This window comes from Pempheris klunzingeri, chromosome 3 (genome assembly GCF_042242105.1).
Source record: "Pempheris klunzingeri isolate RE-2024b chromosome 3, fPemKlu1.hap1, whole genome shotgun sequence".
NCBI lineage: Eukaryota > Metazoa > Chordata > Actinopteri > Acropomatiformes > Pempheridae > Pempheris > Pempheris klunzingeri.
The window spans coordinates 20,853,830-20,874,939 of record NC_092014.1 but is presented as its reverse complement, the minus strand read 5'-3'; the positions used below and the strand labels follow the sequence as shown (position 1 = coordinate 20,874,939).

Here is a 21,110-nt window from a genome sequence, read left to right as displayed (position 1 = left end):
ATGTGTGCAGTGAGTCTGAAAGAGAAGCAGTCAGTATATCACTGACTGCTGCTTGTTTTTTCTGTTCATTGATTCCAGATATCGTCATTGTTTCACTCCATCTCTTTCTCAGTTGCAGTTCAAACAACCCCTGACAAACACACACACACACACACACACTAACAAGCTTCTCCATATCGTGTGTATAGGCCACGTGGTGAGATAGGGCCGAGACCGCCTCATGTGTCGGGCCTCCTCTGTGTTCTGGTCCCCACCGACCCCCACCCTCCCAGCATCAGTGGGATGTCCCAGGTGTGTCTCCTCTTGGCTTTGCTTATGGTCTGCAGCTGCGCAAAGGTATGCCTCACACCTCTCTCTCTCTGTCTTTGATTCACTACATTCTCAGTCTGACTGCTACTGAGAATCTACACATTTAAAGCAAGAACTAGATGATGGGGGCAGGCTGTGATGGCGTTGGTGAAACTTGACATGAAGGTTCCTCCTCCTGCAGGTCTCCTCTACTAATTCCCTGGAGCTTGTGAAGGAGCAGTGGAGCAGCTACAAAAATCAGTGCCTGGACTACCTCAATGCCACAGCCCCCGCCACAGGTACACCTCTCTCCTCCCGGGCATGACCTCATGTCTGATCGAGATACATGCAGTAGAATGAACTAAGGCTGCCCTACTGGGAGTCAAGAGCATAGATTTCACAGATCTACTCTCCACTGCAGGGCTGGTGTGTAACAGGACCTTTGACCTGTACGCCTGCTGGCCTGATGGAATCCCAGGAACCACTGTCAATGTCTCCTGCCCATGGTTCCTGCCATGGTACCGTAAAGGTCAGTGTGAGAGTGTGTGTGCACATTATTGTAAAATTGTAAAAACCAAAACACCTTCGTCTATGTTAACTGGAATATTTATTGCATGGACTTTGGCCCAATGGCGTCTAAGAAGTAACATTATACGGTTTAGTAAACGTTTACTTTGCTTAAAGCTGTAGCACAATAGGATAGTAGAATAAAACTTAAAACAAAACATTTTTGTATGGCCAAATATCCGCAATCCGTTTCTTGCTGAGAAATGGAGAAAATAAATATGAATCTACAGCCAACAGTTGGTTAGCTCAGCCTAGCAAAAAGACACAGGGAAACAGCCTGTCCAGAGATAATAAAGTCCATCTACCAGGACCTGTAAAGCTCACTAGATAACACAAGGTGTAAAAACAAGTTGTGGCTTGATGGGTTTTTATGTCTGGGACTGTTTCATGTCCAAAAGCAGTTGCCAGGCAACCACCACTCAAAGTGGAAGATTTTTGATCAAGGTGAAGAGTGGTGATAATGTCACGAAATAATTATTTATTTATAATGAAATAACTACATGGGCATTGCATGGGGATGGCGGAAACACATGCCAGCCTGATACATCAAATCTTACAATGTGTTTGTGCGTCTCTGTGTGGACAGTTCAGCAGGGCCTGGTCTACAGAGTCTGCAGTGAAGGTGGTCAGTGGGCACAAAAGAATACCAGCGAATGTGAGGACGACCCTGGTGAGGTGTGTGCATAGAGTACAGTGTGGTTGCGCATGCATCTCTGTGTTTGTATGTGTGTGTTTGTGTGTGTGTGGTGCAGGTCTGCCTTGTGAAGTAAGTGCAGAGGCAGATGGTGATTGTGACTGACACGATACTTAAAAATAACATGGTCTGAAATGACTCAGAGTGTGAAACTCCTCTCATCTGCCCAAATACCCCCCTCTCACACATTTTTTGTGCCAAATGTATTAATCAACAAAGTGTGTGTGTGTGTGTGTGACGTCAGTAACTGACTGTATGTCTTCTGTTGGTCCTGCAGCAGCAGTATGGCCGCATCCTCAGTCAGTTGCGGCTCATGTATACTGTGGGCTACTCGCTCTCCCTCGGAGCTCTGCTACTGGCCCTGGGAATCCTCATCACCTTCAGGTACAGCATGGAGTAAAGGGAATGACTGAATGAATGAAGAAGAATAGAGAGAGCAAAATCAGGGAAGATGAAGCTATGAATGAAAGGAGGGAAAGATAATGCAAGTAAGGAGGGACAAGAAGGAGAGAAAGGAAGGGGGGTGATATGGATAGAGGAATGAAAGAAGTAATAAGTAACTCTATTTATATAGGACCTAACCTAAGGAGGAGAACCAAGCCAGGAAACTAAATCAAGGGGGTGTGGAAGAGAGAGAATACAAATGGAGAAAATGAAAAGAACCAAAGTGGAAAGGAAAAGAACAGAAAAAAACAGAGGATTCAACAATTACAAAGATGGTCAATTTTAGTCATGTTCCTGTATGCAGAGTAGTAACTAGAACATATAAAGCACACACACTGTCACCTCTCCACCAGGAAGCTCCACTGTATGAGGAACAACATCCACATGAACCTGTTTGCCTCCTTCATCCTGAGAGCCGTGTCCATCCTGGTAAAAGACGCCCTGCTCACCCTCACACTGGACCCCAGGAGCAGCAGTGACACCCGGACACAAGCCTGGGTCAGCACACCGGTCAGAGCGAGAGGCACAGCTGTGCAGCCATTTAGCATGAGAGAAAACCCTTTGTAAGGGAAACGCTCACGTGTCGTTAAGTTATGGTTAAAGCTGGGAAACTACAACAACTTAATTAATTGAAGGGAAAAAGAATAGATTTTGTTAAAAGACCTCTACTGAACTCCTCTCTTCCTTTCCCCCGCTAGTATATGGAAATCACACTACTTCCTGTTCTGCTACTTGAACATAAATTGTAAATGCAATACAATAAAACAATAATAACAGTGGTTGCTCCACATGCACATTCAGACTACTCCATGTTTCTTGAATGTCTGTATTTTTCTGTAGCAGAACCACCACAACGTGTTTTGGGGCATTCAATGCAATTCAATGGTTTTAAATTGAACAGCTTACACACACATCACACACACAAGTTAATAAGGTACTGAGTGGGTATTGATTGTGTGTGTCTAGACACATCAGATTTGTGATAAAATGAATCAGCTGTTCTCTCTACCAGTAATGTTTTGACCAAGATGTGTCATTTCCTGGAAATAAATCTTAGTCGGTCACATATCAGTCACATATCAGTCACATAGGCCCATCAGTTCACAAAGAAGATACAGAAAGTTACTTAAAACTTGTGAAATAGAATTTCCTAATTCACACACACACACACACACACTGATTTTATCCACTTCTATACGCTCCTTTCTTCCTTGCATCGGAGGAACATACAGTTTATCTCATTTCTATTAGTTAAATGGTACAAATGGCACTGTGTCTGCATCAATCTACATTAATTAGAAGCTAGAAGCAATAAAAAAATGTACTGTGTTGCGATGTGTTGCTTTTGTGCCGAGGTGCAACAGATGTTGGAAAATGTATTTACGGTTATGTTGTAACTTTGATTGCTGTGAAGGATTGTGAGCAAAGGGAAAAACATAAGTAGATGCCATACAGCGCAGGAAAGCAATGGCTGTCCTCTGAGCCAAGTTTTGAGCATTGTATTGTGCCATAGTCTGACTCAGACGTAATTCAATTGAGCTGAAGTGGAGTATTTGTCAATCGTGACCTTTGTGGAGCTCTGATTTAAAACGACATTTTCGACTTTTCTTTTTAATGAAAGAAGGAGTAACCTTGGCTCATTGTTAGTATCTGTCCTGTGTCATGTTTCAGGCTGTGACGTGGTGTCGTGGTGCCATGGTGATGATGCAGTACAGTGTGATGGCCAACAACTATTGGCTGTTGGTGGAGGGCATCTACTTGCACAGTCTGCTCGTCATCACCGTGTTCAGTGAGAAGAAGTACTTCTACATTTATCTTGTCATTGGCTGGGGTAAGATCCACAGCTGTAACACAGCGACGAACAATCACTTTGTAATGATGATCCGGTTATTACAGGCTATATTTCTGTTCTTTCCTGACACGCTAATATTGCTTAGTTTCTTAAGATGAGTAAACTAAGTCTTAGCCCAAAGAGTGTTCACACCACTCCCTCCTAATATGTTCAGTAAAGACTTTCAGTTCATAGTTATCAGGATTTCAGTTTTCTAGCCCTCGTCTTTGGCCCTCCTCGATTTGTGGACATTTCAGTCCTTGTGCAGACAGACATTTTTTGCATTTCTTTTTTCGTGTGAGCTGGCATCTCTGTCATGATTTAGATTTTTTGTGTTGTTAAAAAGAACATTTTCATAAATGATATATATAACTTTTATCCTTATTGGTCGCGGGGGGGCTGGAGCCAATCCCAGCAGACACTGGGCGAGACGTGGGGGACACTCTGGACTGGTTGCCAGTCAATCACAGGGCCAACACACAGAGACAGACAACCATTCTTGCTCAAATTCAAACCATTAGAGCCACCAATCATCCTAACCTGCATGTCTTTGGATGGTGGGAGGAAGTTGGAGAGAACACATGCAAGCATGGGGAGAGCATGCAAACTCCACATAGAAAGGGCCCTTATGGCCGGCATAGTGTTTACATAGATCAGATGTAGCAAACAGGCTCTGCCAAGCAGCCATTGACAGAAACAGAGTCCTCAGCAGCAGCAAGTCAGTCAGGTGCAGGAATGGTTAATAGGTATGTAAATAGACTAATGAGCAAATACAGAGCAGCTGTGTGAACAGGTGACGTGTTCTCAGAGTGAGGCAGGTAATTCATCCATCCATCCATTGTATATAATGCTTATCCTTCAGGGTTGCGGGGGGGGGGCGAGCGGCGGGGTACACCCTGAACTGGTCGCCAGTCAATCACTGAGCCAACACACAACGACAGACAACCATTCACACTCACAGTCAATCCTACGGGCAATTTAGAGTCACCACTTAACCCAACCTGCATGTCTTTGGACTGTGGGAGAAAGCAGAAGTACCTGCAGTAGGTTGGTTTCACTTTTCAGACCCATAGGCTACGTCCACGTCCTTAACACAGTCTGTGCTATGACCTCATTGCTAATCTGGTAGATTGACAACAATCTCAACAACTTTATGTGCTACAAAAGTTTGCTCTGTTAACTCATCAAAAGTATGCTCTCTTTCACATTTTGCCTCCGTCATTCTCAGGTGCACCGCTCATATTCGTGCTGCCATGGATCACGGTGAAATATCTGTATGAGAATGAGGAGTAAGTTTCTCTACATAATATTGTCACATCAAGTGAAAGGTGCTTGAGATGTTTATCTGTGACCTGTGAGAATTCATATTATAAACCAATGAATATGTGTCAACTCTATGAATACAGAGAAAAGATCAGCATCACAATGATAACACCAATAAGTCGAGTAAAAATGTGTCTTTGTTTGTGTGTAGGTGCTGGGAGAGGAATATTAACATGGGATATTGGTGGATCATCCGTTCTCCAATACTGTTTGCTTATCTGGTAAGACTGTATCTATATCTGTGCCCCCATGTTCACTGTTGGTCAGCTGAACACAACTGAACACTGATGAAATAAATTCAAGTCCAGCAGTGCTGCCATTAACACACACACACACACACACATACACACACACACACTCACCACCTGTGTCTTGGCAGATGCTGCTGTGAATAGAGACATCTAAATGTACCAAATGCTTGTGTTTGGGTACATTTGCATTGCATTTGTTCAAAAGTATGTAGCTCAAGCAGCTGCTGGATTGGTTGTTTGGTTGGAATAAAATTCTTGTCTTTTATAAAGAATTTATATGAGAGTTTCCTCTCATGTGCATCAGTAACATAATGGTCTCTCCTCTCTGAGGATTAACTCGACAGAATACCACCTTGTGTAGTCAAATTTCTAACAACGATTTTAGGGGGTAAAACTGAATAAAATCAGCCTGGTGCTCAGTGAAGGCAAGGGTCTCTGGTCTGCTGTAACTGCAGGGCACTGTGCACCAATATAAATTACTGATAATGTATTAAAGCAATATTAAAACAAGTTTCAGGCAGTTAACCTGACTGGTCTTAATAAAAGTCAATGATTTATGCATGAATGAAGCAGAACCACCAGGAGTGGTTTTGAAGAATGCACTGTGGCAACCTAAAGCAGTGGTTTCTAACATTTTTGGCTTGTGACTCCTTACAGGATGTCAGTGTCTACTTGCACTCCTTCCTCACCGGTTGCTTATGTTGACTGGTCGGTATCGCTTCAACAAAAGAGTGGATGGAGCTACAACTGTTTGAATTCATTTTCTGGTTAGCAATCAAGAAATGCTAAGGAGCTAACAAGTTTGCTTACCAAGCCCAGTAGTTCTATGAGCCTTATTTTCCCTCGTTGATAACTTAACAAAATGGTGTGCAATGGTAAACATGAAAAAGAAATGAAGAAAGTGGAATCAGACAAATTAATAAAATTCCCACCAGCTATTTCCACTCTCAATAAATCAACATGTGTTACTGGACTATTGTTTATATTGGCTCCTTCGTGTTCGTGCACATGGATGTACAAACCCCTACAAAACACACACACACACACACACACACACACTCACGCACAAACACACACGCACATTTACAGAAATCATTGTGGAATTCCTCTTGTGTGTTTCCTGCCTCTTGTTCCCATAGAGACAAACAACATTATGGATGGCCACACTTGTGAGCACAAGTGCACATTAGGAGTAACAGTAGCAACCTTTGTGACCTCATGCAGAAGCGTACGTGTGCGCACATACACACGCTAAAATATTCATTATCCTGTTTATTTCCTGGTCGGTGTAAGTCATACAGTACGTGCCCTCTGTGGTAAAATCCTCTTTGCTGTGATTGCTGAAATAGTTGTCATGTGATGTGTGTGTAGCAGACGTAACGTCATATGTCATTCTCTAGCAATTCCAAACAATCCCTACAGTTCAACTATTGTTCACACACACATATTCACACCCAAATAAACTGTGTGTTGTGTGCACTTAAACACACACACACAGTCACACAAACACATTCGTCAGGACAACGTACACATGTTACCAAACTTGGAGCGCTAATAACTTGAGTGCTGTAATAATTAATGTTCTCTGTCATCGGAGAGGGTTCTGCTCTAGATCACAATGTGTGTGTGTGTGTGTGTGTTTGTATGTGTGTGTGTGTGTGTGTGTGTGTGTGTGTATGTGGCAAGTTCAAATCCCACAGAGCTTAAAAAGACTCAAGACATTTTTCGGCCCCTCTTACTCATTTTGTAATCTAAAAATCTTTTGCATATTTGTTTGCTTCCATTCAACTCAACTGTTCCTCTCTTGTCATTTAGATAAACTTCTTCATATTCATCAGAATTATCAAAATCCTGATGTCTAAACTCAGAGCTCATCAGATGAGATACACAGACTACAAGTTCAGGTGAGAGAATCATATCTTAGATAATAAAAGTGTAAGGGAGTATTTCCTGTTCATGTTTTTGGCTGAAAACAATGCTGATAAGACCTGCTGTTAAAATATAATCACTGATTATAGCAGCTCTCATAGAAATTAACATTTTACAACTTGCATTTCAATTCATAACTAGTTATTGTGCTGAAGACCATCATCAAATGTTTCTCTCCTGGTGTTTGTTTGTACAGCTGAATGTTTTGCAATCTTAACATACTGTTAATGGATAACGCCGGTAAACATGGGCACTATTTTTCCATATTTTGCATTTGAAATGATGGGCGGTATAAAAGCGTTTGGAGATGGTCCGGTAGATAACCTCCACTGTCAGCCAAGAATGGGCAGCTATAATGGCTGCAATGTTGTTCTTTGGGGCAATCGTGCTATTCAAACCCACCAAACTCCACTGACAAAAACATTTTACCTCATTCTACCTCACTGAACATGGAAGTGGTCTATCGCTGTATTCATCAGTTAGTTGGTTTGTGTTATTGCGAGACTTTGATGTCATAAAGGGTTAGTCTGGATCCAAGTATTTGTGTAACACACAACAACACAAACAAAGTAAGTGATCAGCGGTAGACCTGCAATTATTGTGTTAAATTACCCTTTTTGTTAATGGAGTCTGGTGGCTTTGAACCAAACGATATAACAGTGGTTGCTGGTTAAACAGGTCCTTTTTGAAATATTGGCAGACACTTTGAATAACAATCTGAGCCTGTCACTGGTAATAACAAGCACTTTTAGTAGATCTGCTTTGACTGGCGCAATTGCCCTGGAGGACTGCAAACCTTTGTAACTATTAGCCCCCCGTTCTCAGCTGTCAACGGAGGCGATCAACTGGACCGATCCCAAACGTTAGTCATTTCTAACCTATAATATGGTTTTGGTTTAAAATTACCAGTTATCATTTCATTCTCTAAAGAGTTTAATGACACATACAGCAACTCTGGTAGACATACCCTGTGGAGGATTTCTTAAATTTCTTTCAGTATAATCTTCACAACCATTCCTTGTTTTTTAGATTAGCAAAATCCACTCTGACCCTCATCCCCCTGCTTGGGATTCACGCCATCCTCTTCACCTTTGTCATTGACGAGTCCGTCCCTAAAGGCTCCATGCTGCGCCTCATTCGCCTATTCTGTGACCTGCTGTTCAACTCTTTCCAGGTCAGTTATTGGCACATCAGTATGTCTCTCTCTCTCTCTCTCTCTCTCTCTCTCTCTCTCTTTCTCTGTCTGTCTGTATTTTATTTTCTGAGGAATACAAGACTTATGAGCCTTAATAAGCCTGTTGTTTCTTCAGATGCATTTTTAATATGTGGAACTGGATTAAACCACTGTGCAGATGGATGAATAATGGATGAATAGTGTTAGTATTTATAGGTGCTCTGATTGCTCTTTTTTTTTTATTTTGAAACTTTGAAATACCACAATTTCCAGCAATCTTCTTCTTCTCTGCCTTTGTTGGTGCATTGCTGTGTTTTTGGCGTGTAACTGCCACCTGTGGGTCGTTGGGATAGTGTGAGATCCACTTAAAAGAAGTTTGCTTCACCTTTAAACTACACACAATAAATCAATAACAACAATAAACAATAACAATAAATCCATCCTACAAAGTACTAGTCTTCATTATAATAATTACACGGCTATAAAAGACCTTTGGGTGACATATTACTTCATTGTGATTAACATGGTCAGCATATTTTATTCTGAAACTTCATAGTTGAGTTGTCCATTGCATCGAGGTATATTATAACACCCAGTGTAATGGTATGGCTCTATGGCACAAAGGCATTGGGGATCTGGATATCTGTTATCATAATCATCTAACATCTAACGAGTAACATTATTTTCTTTTCCAGTGTCTGACATGACTGAAATGTTAAAACTTTACCATCTGTTTCAGGGCCTGCTTGTTGCCATCCTGTACTGCTTTGTCAACAAAGAGGTGAGGCAGACTTGCTTTCATGTTGAGCACCACCTTAATCGAATTTCTGCCATTGCTGCAGTTCCTTCCTTTTTCCTTTTTAGGGAAGATAAATTAGATATTTTTCATCATCAGTTTTCCTCTTGCCAGCCTTTATCGGTCCTTTTATATCTCTAAAAGCCCCATCTTTGTTCAACTTCTACTTGATTCTTTTGTCTACAAAGTGGGACGGACACAACATCATCCATCTGCTAATCTCTTAACTTTTAAATGTAGGCTTTGGCAAGAGACGTACATCTAATGAAGCGCTCAGGGTCTTATTTAATCTTCATCACATATCTTTATGTGTCTCTCCTCTATCTGCTCTCCGTCTGCTATCCCATCATCCACCTCAGGTGCAGTCAGAGATGCTCAAAAAGTGGAAGAGGTGGAAGCTGGGTAAGGACATTGATGAGGAGTACCGCCACACCCACAGTCACACGCCGCACATCAAGAGCGGCAGCATCGCCACTGGCAATGTCCCCGATCTCCATGACAACAATGCCAGTGACCCCAGCCCCTCCTGCTCCGCCGCACCTGAGGAAAACCGCCAGCTGGTCGTCTCCTACAGCAACGGAACGGGGAAAGGCAGGCCTGCCAAAAGCAGACACACCCTGCAGTTCTCTTTCCTGCCACAGCGAGGCGCCACTAGTCGTGTCAGCACCACCACAGAGGAGGTGTGTCTAGAGGAGAAGACCCAGTCCCACGCGTACCGCCTGGAGGGAGAGGAGACTAATGTCTGAGGGCAACCTGCTTTGCGCCCTCATCACAAAAACTCTCACTGATTGTGCTTATCGTTGTTTCAGATCCGTGTTTATCAAGCCCCAACTAGGAAGCCTGAAGCGGAAGAGAATGAGGAAGTAACCCACACAGACGAGGAAATAAAGTTTTGACCTGCCCAGATGCAAATGAATATTTATTGGTTTTGGGGCCTTGAGCGAAAAAGCACTTATTGACTTCAGACATCAGGAATGATGAATAAGTTAAAACGAAACTCAAGTGGTGGTCAGTGTGAGTGAGTGGGTGTGTGTGTGTGTGTGTGTGTGTGCGTATATGGAGGATTTCGACCTCGACCCTGCTCACATCTGTCCATCTGTACTGCTTTTGCTGTTGTGAGTCGTGCTTGTGCTGTGTGTCCGTTTGCAGCAGTGGGCGCTCATTTGTGGTGCAAAAGCCTCCGTGTCAAATTCTCTTTCGTTTGGTTCCTTATTGGTTTTATGAAACTGAATGTGGACTACAGCATGCATGGCTCTCCACGTCTTGTTCATGGAGATCAGGATAAAGGCGGAGCTGAGCGATCCTCCAGAGACTACTGACTCTTATCACAAAGTGTTTGCCATGCTGAGGCAGCCTCACAAAGGATGGAGGCTTTGATCTTCAGAGACACTGCGTTATACTTTTTAAGTTATTCTGGTTTTAAATGACCAAAGCCAAATAATAATATACCATGATATGTTTTACACCAATTGGGTAAATCAGCCAAATCAGTCACATCCACTCTTCCTTGCACAGTCCTTTCTGTCTACACTAACCCCATTCTTCACCCTTTTAAACACATTTCTCAGTGAATGTATACAACAATGGGTGAAACAATATACAATTGTGTATAAATGTGATTAGAAAGGCATTCAATGTCCAAAGTTTCTGGATTTACTCAATGAGGAGACTTGATTTAAGGTGATTTGGCCTCATGCAGACTTGCACTAAAAATTCCTACATGACACACTGGTGGTTAATGGATGAAAAGCTATTAAATAAACATGGTTTTTAGTGTTTTACTCATACTGCTCCACACAGCTTTAGTTTTTTCATTCGTACAATATTTTTTTCAATTGGAGGCAAACATGCAACATAGAGTTGTTTTGTACACAATATTAGAAAAGTCCTTTAATTTACCAGAAAGGGCTTTCAATTCTTTGTTGTAAAGAGCACCACATGAACACTGGAGAAACCACCTGATTTTATCTTTTTTTATCTTTCTTCTGCAGATTGGATCAGTGTTCATATTTCATGACACAGAAAGCAAAGTGTACCATGCTGTTATCATTCACTCAAGAAAATTTGAAAATGTAAGAAAGGACTGGTGTCAAACATTTTGATTGATAATTTTTTCCACAGATATGATCAATTTCAGTCATGCTGGAGCCAACAAGTATTTTCACAAAGGGATTCCTAGTGAACTTTTTGATCAAGGATCAGATATTCTGTTTGAAGCGTGAGAGAGAGCACTGTACACTGTAAATACTGATAAACATGAATATTATAAAGACAAAGACGGGTGGGTGGAGGGATGTGTTGTTCTGTGTTTTTGCTTGCAGTACAGGTGACTAGAAAATGAAAATATACATGACTAATTACCTTGAGAAAAGACTCTTGTGTCACAAAACATGATTGTACCTTTAAGTTCAAACATTTCAACTGTCAACTGGCCCAAAGCAAACAATGTCTTGAGAGAAAGAAAAAAAAGTTTTATATATATATATAAAAAAAAAAAAATTGTTATGTCTCATATGTTTCTGTGAATCCAATTAAACTGATTTCTGTCAGCACAAAAGTGTCAGTATACACTGTGTCAGTTCAACATGTCAGAGAAAGAGACTAGCGTTAGAGATAGTTGTCAGTCCTCCACAGTTGTGCTGCAAGTTTGCTGATCACGAGCCGACACACACACACACATTTGTACTTATTTGACATTTTGTGGCGGCTTTTGCTGCAGAAATGTTCCTGAGGAAAAATTAGCAGAATAAATCAAACAAATTCATCTGTGAGCGCACACATGTGTGCATATCATTGTGCAGTTATTCCACATCATGTTTAAATGCAAAGCCAATGATTGGACTTATTATCAATCAACACGCATATTTCCATTGGAGAGGCCTGCAACATGAAATTATAATGACTCATCTCCATGTTGTTACGCTTTAAGTAATAAGATGTCAGCACATGCATTATGTATTGGTCACGCACTCATGCCCTATACTGTCTGTGTATGTGTGTTCTTGTGTGTGATTGATCTAGTAACTCCACCACCTCATTTACATAGCTCTCTGCATGGCAGGATGAAGCCATCAGAAAATATTAGTTCACGATGCCTCTCAGGAGGAGAAGTTTCTGTTTCTTGGTACCTTAAATTTTTGATGTATTTCCATTTCTAGAATAACTGTTTCCATTTGAGCACAAAGAAGTGTTTCCATCCATCCATTGTCTATACCACTTATCCGTCAGGGTCAGCTGGAGCCAATCCCAGCTGACTTTGGGCGAGAGGTAAGGTAGACCCTGGACTAGTCTCCAGTCAATCACAGGGCTGACACATAGAGACAGACAACCCTTCACACTCACACTTACACCTACAGGCAATTTAGAGTCATTAATTAACCTAATGTGATTAATGGTAATTATATTCATGACTGATAAAAAGAAAGAAGGAAGACATTTTGCCAAGTCAAGTCAATTTTTATTTACACTGCCCAAAAACACAAATTACATTTTGCCTCAGTGGGCTTTACAATCTGTGCAGCGTATGACCCTCCTCTGTCCTAAGACCCTCAGTTCAGATCTGGAACTGAGAGTCCAAAAAACCCTGAGGACCAAAAAACCCCTTTCACATAGAAAAAATGGGAGAAACCTCAGGATGAGCAGCACAAGAGGGATCCTACTCCCAGGGCAGACAGACAGGCAATGACATCATATGAACAGAGCAGACTAACAGAAAACACAGTACATAGGCTACAACAGTGATGATGAGTGACAAGCATTTTTTTTTAATTATTTAATATGTTCCTAGTTCTCTTTTGTGTTGTGGTGCAACACCAAAGAAACCAAACTAAATGGGAAAATGAAAAACTGGCCACTGAATAAATACTGTAAATATATCAGATCTTTTTCAAGTATATGCGTAGGTCGGATATGAAGGTGTTAAATCTCTTTGTGAGCACACGTCAAACAGATGCTCACCTATGATCTAAGTAAGTGTTTTCACCATATCCATGAAAATACAAGATTTGTACCTAAATTGTGTGCAGGAACATGTTCAGCTCCTCTGATGTCAGGACTGTGAGAGACACCAGGCTGAATTGAGAAGCAGCTATTAGGCCTGACTATTAAATCCAATGGTAGACCTTAGCCTGCATTCCCAGTTCTGCATGTGGATGTGTTTTCATGCACACTGTTTGGCAATTAAAACCCCAAATTCCTATTTACTCTCAGAGGCCTCCCGGAATTTGTAAAAACTTTGTAGAAGTTGTGTATTGATTCTCAGAGAAGCAACAGCAACAAACACACGAAGAAATGAACCATCTAGAAATGTACATACATAATACAGATAATACAGATTTTTTTAAATCTTGTCTGAAAACCTATTTAAAGAGGTGTTTCAACACTGGAAGGAGTCTTTTCAAATTGGTGCTATGAGCAGAAAAAACTGAGAAAAAATTAGAAAACCTACAACACCCAGAATCCACTGCTGCACTCTCCTCACTGGCTGGTGGTACCGGACTCTCAGCTGTAGCGGCCTCTTCCTCCGCATTAAACGAATGAAATTGTTTTCTAATTCCAGGCTTTCTAAAAAATGCATAATGCACAACAATCGGTTTTTCAAACAACAGGCCTGGAGTCAGTAAAAGTCCATCATTCAGTGGACTTTTGCTAGTGGGAGGCTCTGGGTGCAGGCAACATGTCAAGTTAAACATTGCTCATCTGCATATACTAGCCACATTGTAATGAAAATGAATGACAACTGAAAAATACAAAATTAGTCTTTATTATTTATCAATTACCAAACTCTGAGGGCACACAATGCAATGTTCTTATGTGTGCAGCTAAAGTCTAAACAATAATGACAGCTAATGCTGTCAGTATCACTGCATCATAAATGAAATCATTTTCATTCTTAAGCAGTTCAACCTTGACCAGCCTCCTGTAAGGGCAGCAAAATCAGCAACCTCCCTAAGAAGCTTTTATCAGGAAAAGTTTAAAACTTACTAAAGTCTAAATCTAAAACTTACTGATAGTTTAATGAGCAAGCAGACGCTCAAACAAAAAAGACAAAAATTACAAAACCCAAGCCAAAATATTACAAAAACAGATCAAATGGTTGATTTTGTGCTGACTCTGCCCATGCAGGAAACATCTATTTTAAGGACTGTCATATTATTCTAACCACTGGGACTCAGCTAAGGCTCCGGATGGGCATTCATGATGTTGCAAGTCTACAGGGAGGTTTGTGGAAAAAACATTATGTGCACACAGGGTCACTGAAGACTTATTAGAGTGGTCAAAAATTCTTCCATACATCCTCTGTAAAACTCTCCCTCAGGACCATTCTGCGAAATCCATCTGTGAGTTGTAGATTCAGCTAAATGGGGAAAGAATTTACAGCAATAATGTGAATTTCAGACATCTCAAATCCAGGTATTGATTAAATCTATAGCAGAGAGAAAGTGTTATCCACTTTTTGTGAAATCTGGTCTATTTGAGTTCCTGACAGCCAGGCGGGGCTCGGGTCTTATTTCTCTCTTAAGTTCAGTTCTGAGACTTGTCCAACGACGTGACCCCAGCAAATATTCAGTTCCATAAAGATCTCCAATCTCATGAAAGGTGTGAAAGCAGAGGGTGATTGAAAGGAGGGTGAAAGGAATCATTACTGAGAGCCATTTTCACGCCAAAGGCCACTATAATTACTGGATGAATGATTAAATTCTATAATTGAATGAATACAGATTTAAGGGCTCAATCCAATTTTCCACAATGAATCCGTGACCTTTAGTTACTGGAATCTGGTTTAAAATCACTGACATCACCTGTGCATGTGCATGTGTGTGTGTGTGTGCGCGCGCATGTTGCAATCACAGGCAGACTTTCTGTGTGAATCCCTGTGTCTTTGCTCTTTCTTTCGCTGTAGTTCACGACTTCCTGCGAGTTAAAACTGGACAGGAAGTCGTATGCACGTGCCACACAAAGCCAGGAGAAGATATTTTTGGGATCAGGACAAAAACACACTCAGAACAATGACATAACAACGACGAAGGAGCTGCATGGTGTAGAAATCAATCAGCGGTGACAGTCTATTGTGGAAAGTACTTGAGTCCAAGAACAGGCAAAGACTGGGTGAGACTTCACAGTCCAACAAACGTGAAGGAGGAGGAAAAAACACAGCAAAGGGTTGCCACAATTCACTTGTGATGGCCAGCTTCCCTTTTCTTTCAGGGCCAATAATGTGTATTTTTAAGTTCTACAACTTGTAATCCTTATTTAAGCTGAAATATTTTCCTGTACCCCAGTAGGTGCTGAACGGGACCAAAGCTTTTGAGAGATGAAGAGGGACAAATCTGCTTTCATCAGCCATCTGAGTGCTTGGTGAAGTAGTTTGTCTGTGGATCCAAATTTGCTGTTGTGTTTGTTCATTTGTAACACTTGGTTTGTGTTTTGGTCGCTCTGGCTGAACTTTTATCTGTGCTTTCCTGAGTCTGGAGATCCCCAAAGAGCCATCACAAAACTTCAGCATACATCAACATTGGTCCTGCAGGTCGAGTGACTGATACAGAATGCAGATGAAGGATTACTCATTAAGTCCTAATATATGTCACAGCAATAGAAGCAGACAGAGATAGATCCTGATTTCTTCCACTCTTGGCCCCGACTTCCATAGCTGCTAACGACTTGTCAACTCAGCTGCCAGAAAAATGCCACTGCTGCTCATCTCACCGGTAAAAGGATTTCTCCTCGACCCTGCACCACGTCCTTCTATCAGACTAACTGCAGATTCCCTCGTCTGAGTAGATGAGCTGCGCTTCTTAATTTTCCACATATGAACTTGACTACGCAGTTTGAATTTCAATTAGTAAGAGTAAAGAGATTGGTGTGGAGGATTGATTGATTTGACTACTGATCTACTGACTACCCAAATGACAGCGCACGGACAAGGGAAGAGCATGTGAGTGAGTGAGTAAATGAGTTACAACATTGGTCTGGTGAGTGTTGGAGTTCCCCCAATTCCCTGTCTTTGAAAATGAAAAATGAGTTGAGATTGAACAGTGAACATCACAGGCTAAATCCTGCTTTAGGCTTTGACTAAATTTCTTTGAGTCACATAAAAAATTTGATTGATGTAATCAATCGCTTTTTCCCCCATGAGACTGAAGCTTGTAATGATTAATATATAAATGAAAATATAAATAAATTGTGGAAATAATGTAGAATCCACATGAAAGAAGTATTTTTAAATTCAAATACTAATGTGCAATAACATATTTTTAACTTTGAACACAGACTCTCTCCTGTGAACTACAGACTTCAAATAAAACCATCAAGGATCAAAAATGTGTGTCAGCTTGAAAGGCATATGTCTTATATATGTATTAACAGAAATAAAAAAACCTGGGCCTGTATGATAAAATTCCAGTTGAATTTCAAAACATCAAAGCCTTTAAAGTTAGAGATAGGCTTAAAAGGCAAAAAATTCACACATGCGCTAAAAATGCAACGCCTCCACAGCATACGGCATCTAATGTTCAACATCAGGCTGAGTCGTTTTAGCCAACAGTTTGAAAGCTGTGGGTGTTTGGGATTCTGTGTTTTAGGACCAGAACAAGGGATTAATAGTTAGCATCCGGCACTAATTTTGATCATTCAGTCTCTTAATCAGTCCAGATTACTCCTTTAAAGGTGTGATTTTTTTGTGTGTGGCATAAATCAATGCAAAAATGTACAGGCGACGCAAATACACATCCACCCAAGGTGAAAAAGTTAACCTTGATCAAATTTGCGTGTTGCTGTGTCACAAAAGCCTATCATTGTTGAGATTCACCAGATGTCACAAAAAATCAGAAATGGAGGACAATATGTGCATCGATTAAGCTATAAACTAGATTGTCTGCCAAAGGAAATTCACACTGGTGAATCAGAGTCAATTCAGAAACCTCAATGCTAAGAATAGACCTTATCTGATTAACTATAAATTAAACTAGATGTACTGTATTGGCAGTCATCGGGTCCCTAGAGGGCCTCTGCTATGTTAAATTACCACTCTTATCTCCTCTCTCATGCTGTGGTCTGTCTAAACAGTAGCACATTTTGGGAGAAATGTGTCCACAGAGACTCTTCAGTGTTTGTTCAGAGTTTCATTAATGACAAACAGTTTGGCCAGTTTACGGTCACCCACCACTTTAATCATCCCATTAGGGTGTGTGTGTGTGTGTGTGTGCGCGTGTGTGTTTGTGTGAGTTTGTGCATGTTCAGGGTCAGGGTTAAGCTAAGACATGTAGTGGTTAGAGTTCAGCTTTGGGGAGTGGATAAACACTGGAAACTCCTCACAAGTCTAGTAAACTGCATATGTGTGTGTGTGTGTGTGTGTGTGTGTGTGTGTGTGTGTGTGTGTTTGCATCACATTTCAGAGCTTATCACAACATGTTCCTCTATATGTAGATAGAGGAAATTCCATACTTTGAAATGCAAAGCCATACTTGGCACAGCTGGGATGTGAATTCGAAGGCATCAGAGCTGCTGGGCCTTCTGACCTTAACCAGTTTCATTAGGGGCAGCGAAGAATCACAGCAGAGACCAAAAGTATGAAAAATGTCAGGATTCTGTTGTAGGAGACAGACTTGGCGTTATGGGCAGACATTTAGGGGCCAGGCCCACCATGAATGACCTCTTTGGCCCCCTTCTTCTTTTTGTAGAAATTACAAATTACAATCATTTTAAGTATTTATGGTGAATGATAAACTAAAATAAAATAAATCGGCTCTAAATTTCTGTTATTGGAACCGAACAATAACTGTAGTGACTGAAGTATGCTGCTGATCCACTAGTGTCATGTCTTCAGCCACGTTTCAATGTCAGAGCTGCTGGTTGCATTGTTTCTCTGAAACTTGTGCCCACAAATTAATCAACATGTTAGAACAAAATGATCAAAACGCGGAAATGAATTGTATCTCCTGTGCACGCAACAGCATTACTAAAACTAAACTGCACTAAAATGTTACCTTAATACTATTCTTTTTTCTCTTTGTGTCCACTGAGGGGGTCCATACCATACAATTTAAAATTTACAGAAATGTTACATGATTATTCATTTGTTTAACGTGATATATCAGTAAGGCTAGATTTGATATTGCAACTCAAAGTACTGATTTATTGTGCCTGCCACAAAAAATCTAATGCTATCCAATAATCCTGCTGCTGAGTCTGGCAGGAGTAAAAATGAAGAGTTATTCCATCTGCATGCAATTATTGTCCTTCTTTCACTTCTGTTACTTTTTAAGTCTCTGGAAATTGACTTGATTGAAGAGAAAATGTGACATTTTGTGAAGTACACCAAGCATGAAGCTAAATCAAATAGCTGGTTAGCCTAGCTTAGCATGAAAACTGCAGAACAGCTAGCCTAACCCTTTCCAAATAATACACAATGCACCAACAGCACCTCTGAAGTGTACAAAAAGTGTAAAAATGACGTTGTGATGTTTTATAGGATGCTGTGCTGGACTAGGCCTTGTCTGGAAACAATAACTTCTCAGTCTCTGTTGGTTTCTCAGTCTCCGTTTGTTGCCTAGCAACTGTTGGTGTGGGGCTCACTCCATATTTCCAGATATGGACGATATTTTAGCATCCTTTAATAAACACTATTTCCCATAAGCCCTTGAGCATCACAGGTTGAACATTACAGCTCGAGGGTGAGTTGAGGGTCTGTAATAACATCAGGACACAGACGAACAGAAACATTAGATATCAGAAATACAGGTACAGGTGAAAAGAGGAGAGAAATAACTTGAAATAGCGTTAATAATCATTATGGATTTATGGATTTAAAAAAAACTTCATATGCTAGAAATTAGTCATTTTAAAAATGTTATTAAAGTACACAAATTCACAGATTTACACTTTACATGGATTATGAGATATAATGTCTTTTATAATGTGAGATGTGAGGATAGATGGGTTTTATTACCTTTGGACAGCAGCAGGCTAGCTCTTTCTTTATGCTAAGCTAAGCCAGACAGCTGCTGGCTATAGCTTCATATTTACTACACAGACATGGGAGTAGCATCAATTTTATCAGCAAGATGGCAAATAAGCTTATTTTCCAAAAGTCTATTCCTTTAATATTGACTTTGATAGATTACAAGCACCTGAATGCATCTGAACACCTGCACAAAATGCAAAAGTGTTAATGTAATTTCGGTGGATGAGAAAGCATGAATAATAAATAAATACACCTGCACCCATACAGTTAAGATGCATCAAGGATGGAAAGTGTGTTATTGTAGTAAACTGTTAAGAAGAACATGGTGTTTTCAGTGAGTAGACTGTACGTGTGGGAGCTGTAATGGATGCGTATGTGGGTGGCAAAATTATGAGGCTCATCATCATGTGTAAACATTAATTAATCAGGGTCAGTGCAACATAGTGAGTATAGTGCACATGTGACACAGTGTGCACTAAATAAAATAATCCTCTCAGCAAGTGGGAAAAACTGTCAGCTTTTCATTATTCAAAATGTGAACATTTGTAACACCTGTGCAAGTATACTTGAGCCCTCTGCTTTTTATTGTTTAGATTTTCATTCACTATTACTGAGGCTCCAAGGTCAGTGGCCATTTTAAAAGATTTGTGCAAAGAGAACAGGAGTCTGAGGAGAACTGAGACTGCCAATGAGTCGAATCAACATGAATTAATTACGAAGATAAACAGTGTGCATAAATTAGTTTCATAAGCTGCTGCAGCGTGGACGCCTTCCCTCTTCCTCATCCCTTCATCCACTCTCTGTTTCCCTTACCTACGTCTGTTGCTTTTCTTCATAATCACTACTTTCTCTCTCTTGGGCCTCTCAGTATATATGATTTCTGGCTCTATTAACTCCTGAACTTCCGAGGGGAACTGCTGATGCATGATGGGTAAGGAGGGCGCCCGAAGCGGTTTCTGTTCTCACCTCCCTGTCACGAATTACGGAAAGTTCAGCTGGACTCCTCGTTCACACTTCTGTCTGTATCTCCCTTCTCATCATCTCTTAATTATGCTTAATGTATGCTCTGTTTCCCTTAATGAGCTTAAATACCGCAGTCTTTCCACCCCGCTCATATTTTTGCATTTTTCTCTTCTCCCTGAGTAAATGATTGTGTAATTTCTCCTCTTGTTCTCTCTGTTTTTTTTTCTTCCCTCTTCCTGTGCAGAAAATGGAAAATTCAGCAAAGGGCTTTGACAATGAGGTCTCGTGGCTGCCGCACATTTAACTCTATTTTGTCAGTGCAAGCTAACAGAGGCAAGGCTGCAAGGGTGAAATTAAAAAGAAGGTATATGATGTAGCATTTTACATAAGACTAATGATGAATGTGGTTATTTTTTCCTTTAAAAAGCATGTCCGCTTTCTTCAACCTCTCGTGCAAAGTTTCAGATCTATTCTGCTGTCTTCACCATAAGATCCTTGTCTTTCTATGTTCTTTATCAAAAGAAAAATTATACGATTAATCATTTTTTCAAGCTCAGACTCATCAATATGAGCCAAGGCCAATGAGTCTGAGTTTGAAAAAATTATAATTAATAATATGAATTTTCTCTTAAAAAAATTTAAATGTTTTAATTAAAAAAATTAAAACGGGTCCCACAGACCCGAACATCATACAAGGGTTAAAGCAAAGAGTAAACCAGGAATATAAAGTGTCCGGCTGAGAATTGAGGGCAAAGGTCACAGAGAGGTTTGAAAATCAGACAAACAAAAAAAAGATTTGTCCTTTGGGGAGTAAATGTACCATAGCAGCATTAAAAAAAAAGTGTGTTTCTGTGTTTGTATGTTTGTTGTCATGTTTGTTTTTTGGCAA

The 21,110-nt window shown here is 40.6% G+C and overlaps 1 protein-coding gene across 1 annotated transcript in view; it reads left to right on the top strand.

Annotated features, from left to right (window-relative positions):
- gcgrb (glucagon receptor b) overlaps window positions 1-10,276 on the top strand; it is a 42,199-nt gene extending 31,923 nt beyond the window's left edge. The window contains exons 2-14 of the mRNA XM_070827748.1: window positions 189-336; window positions 491-587; window positions 710-817; window positions 1,442-1,530; window positions 1,827-1,933; window positions 2,347-2,491; window positions 3,665-3,824; window positions 5,053-5,113; window positions 5,299-5,368; window positions 7,214-7,302; window positions 8,357-8,501; window positions 9,241-9,282; window positions 9,657-10,276. Coding sequence (XP_070683849.1) covers window positions 283-336; window positions 491-587; window positions 710-817; window positions 1,442-1,530; window positions 1,827-1,933; window positions 2,347-2,491; window positions 3,665-3,824; window positions 5,053-5,113; window positions 5,299-5,368; window positions 7,214-7,302; window positions 8,357-8,501; window positions 9,241-9,282; window positions 9,657-10,043 — 1,554 coding nt within the window. The 5' untranslated portion in view covers window positions 189-282 and the 3' untranslated portion in view covers window positions 10,044-10,276. The remainder of the gene's footprint in view (window positions 1-188; window positions 337-490; window positions 588-709; window positions 818-1,441; window positions 1,531-1,826; window positions 1,934-2,346; window positions 2,492-3,664; window positions 3,825-5,052; window positions 5,114-5,298; window positions 5,369-7,213; window positions 7,303-8,356; window positions 8,502-9,240; window positions 9,283-9,656) is intronic.
- The last annotated feature ends 10,834 nt before the right edge of the window (window positions 10,277-21,110 follow it).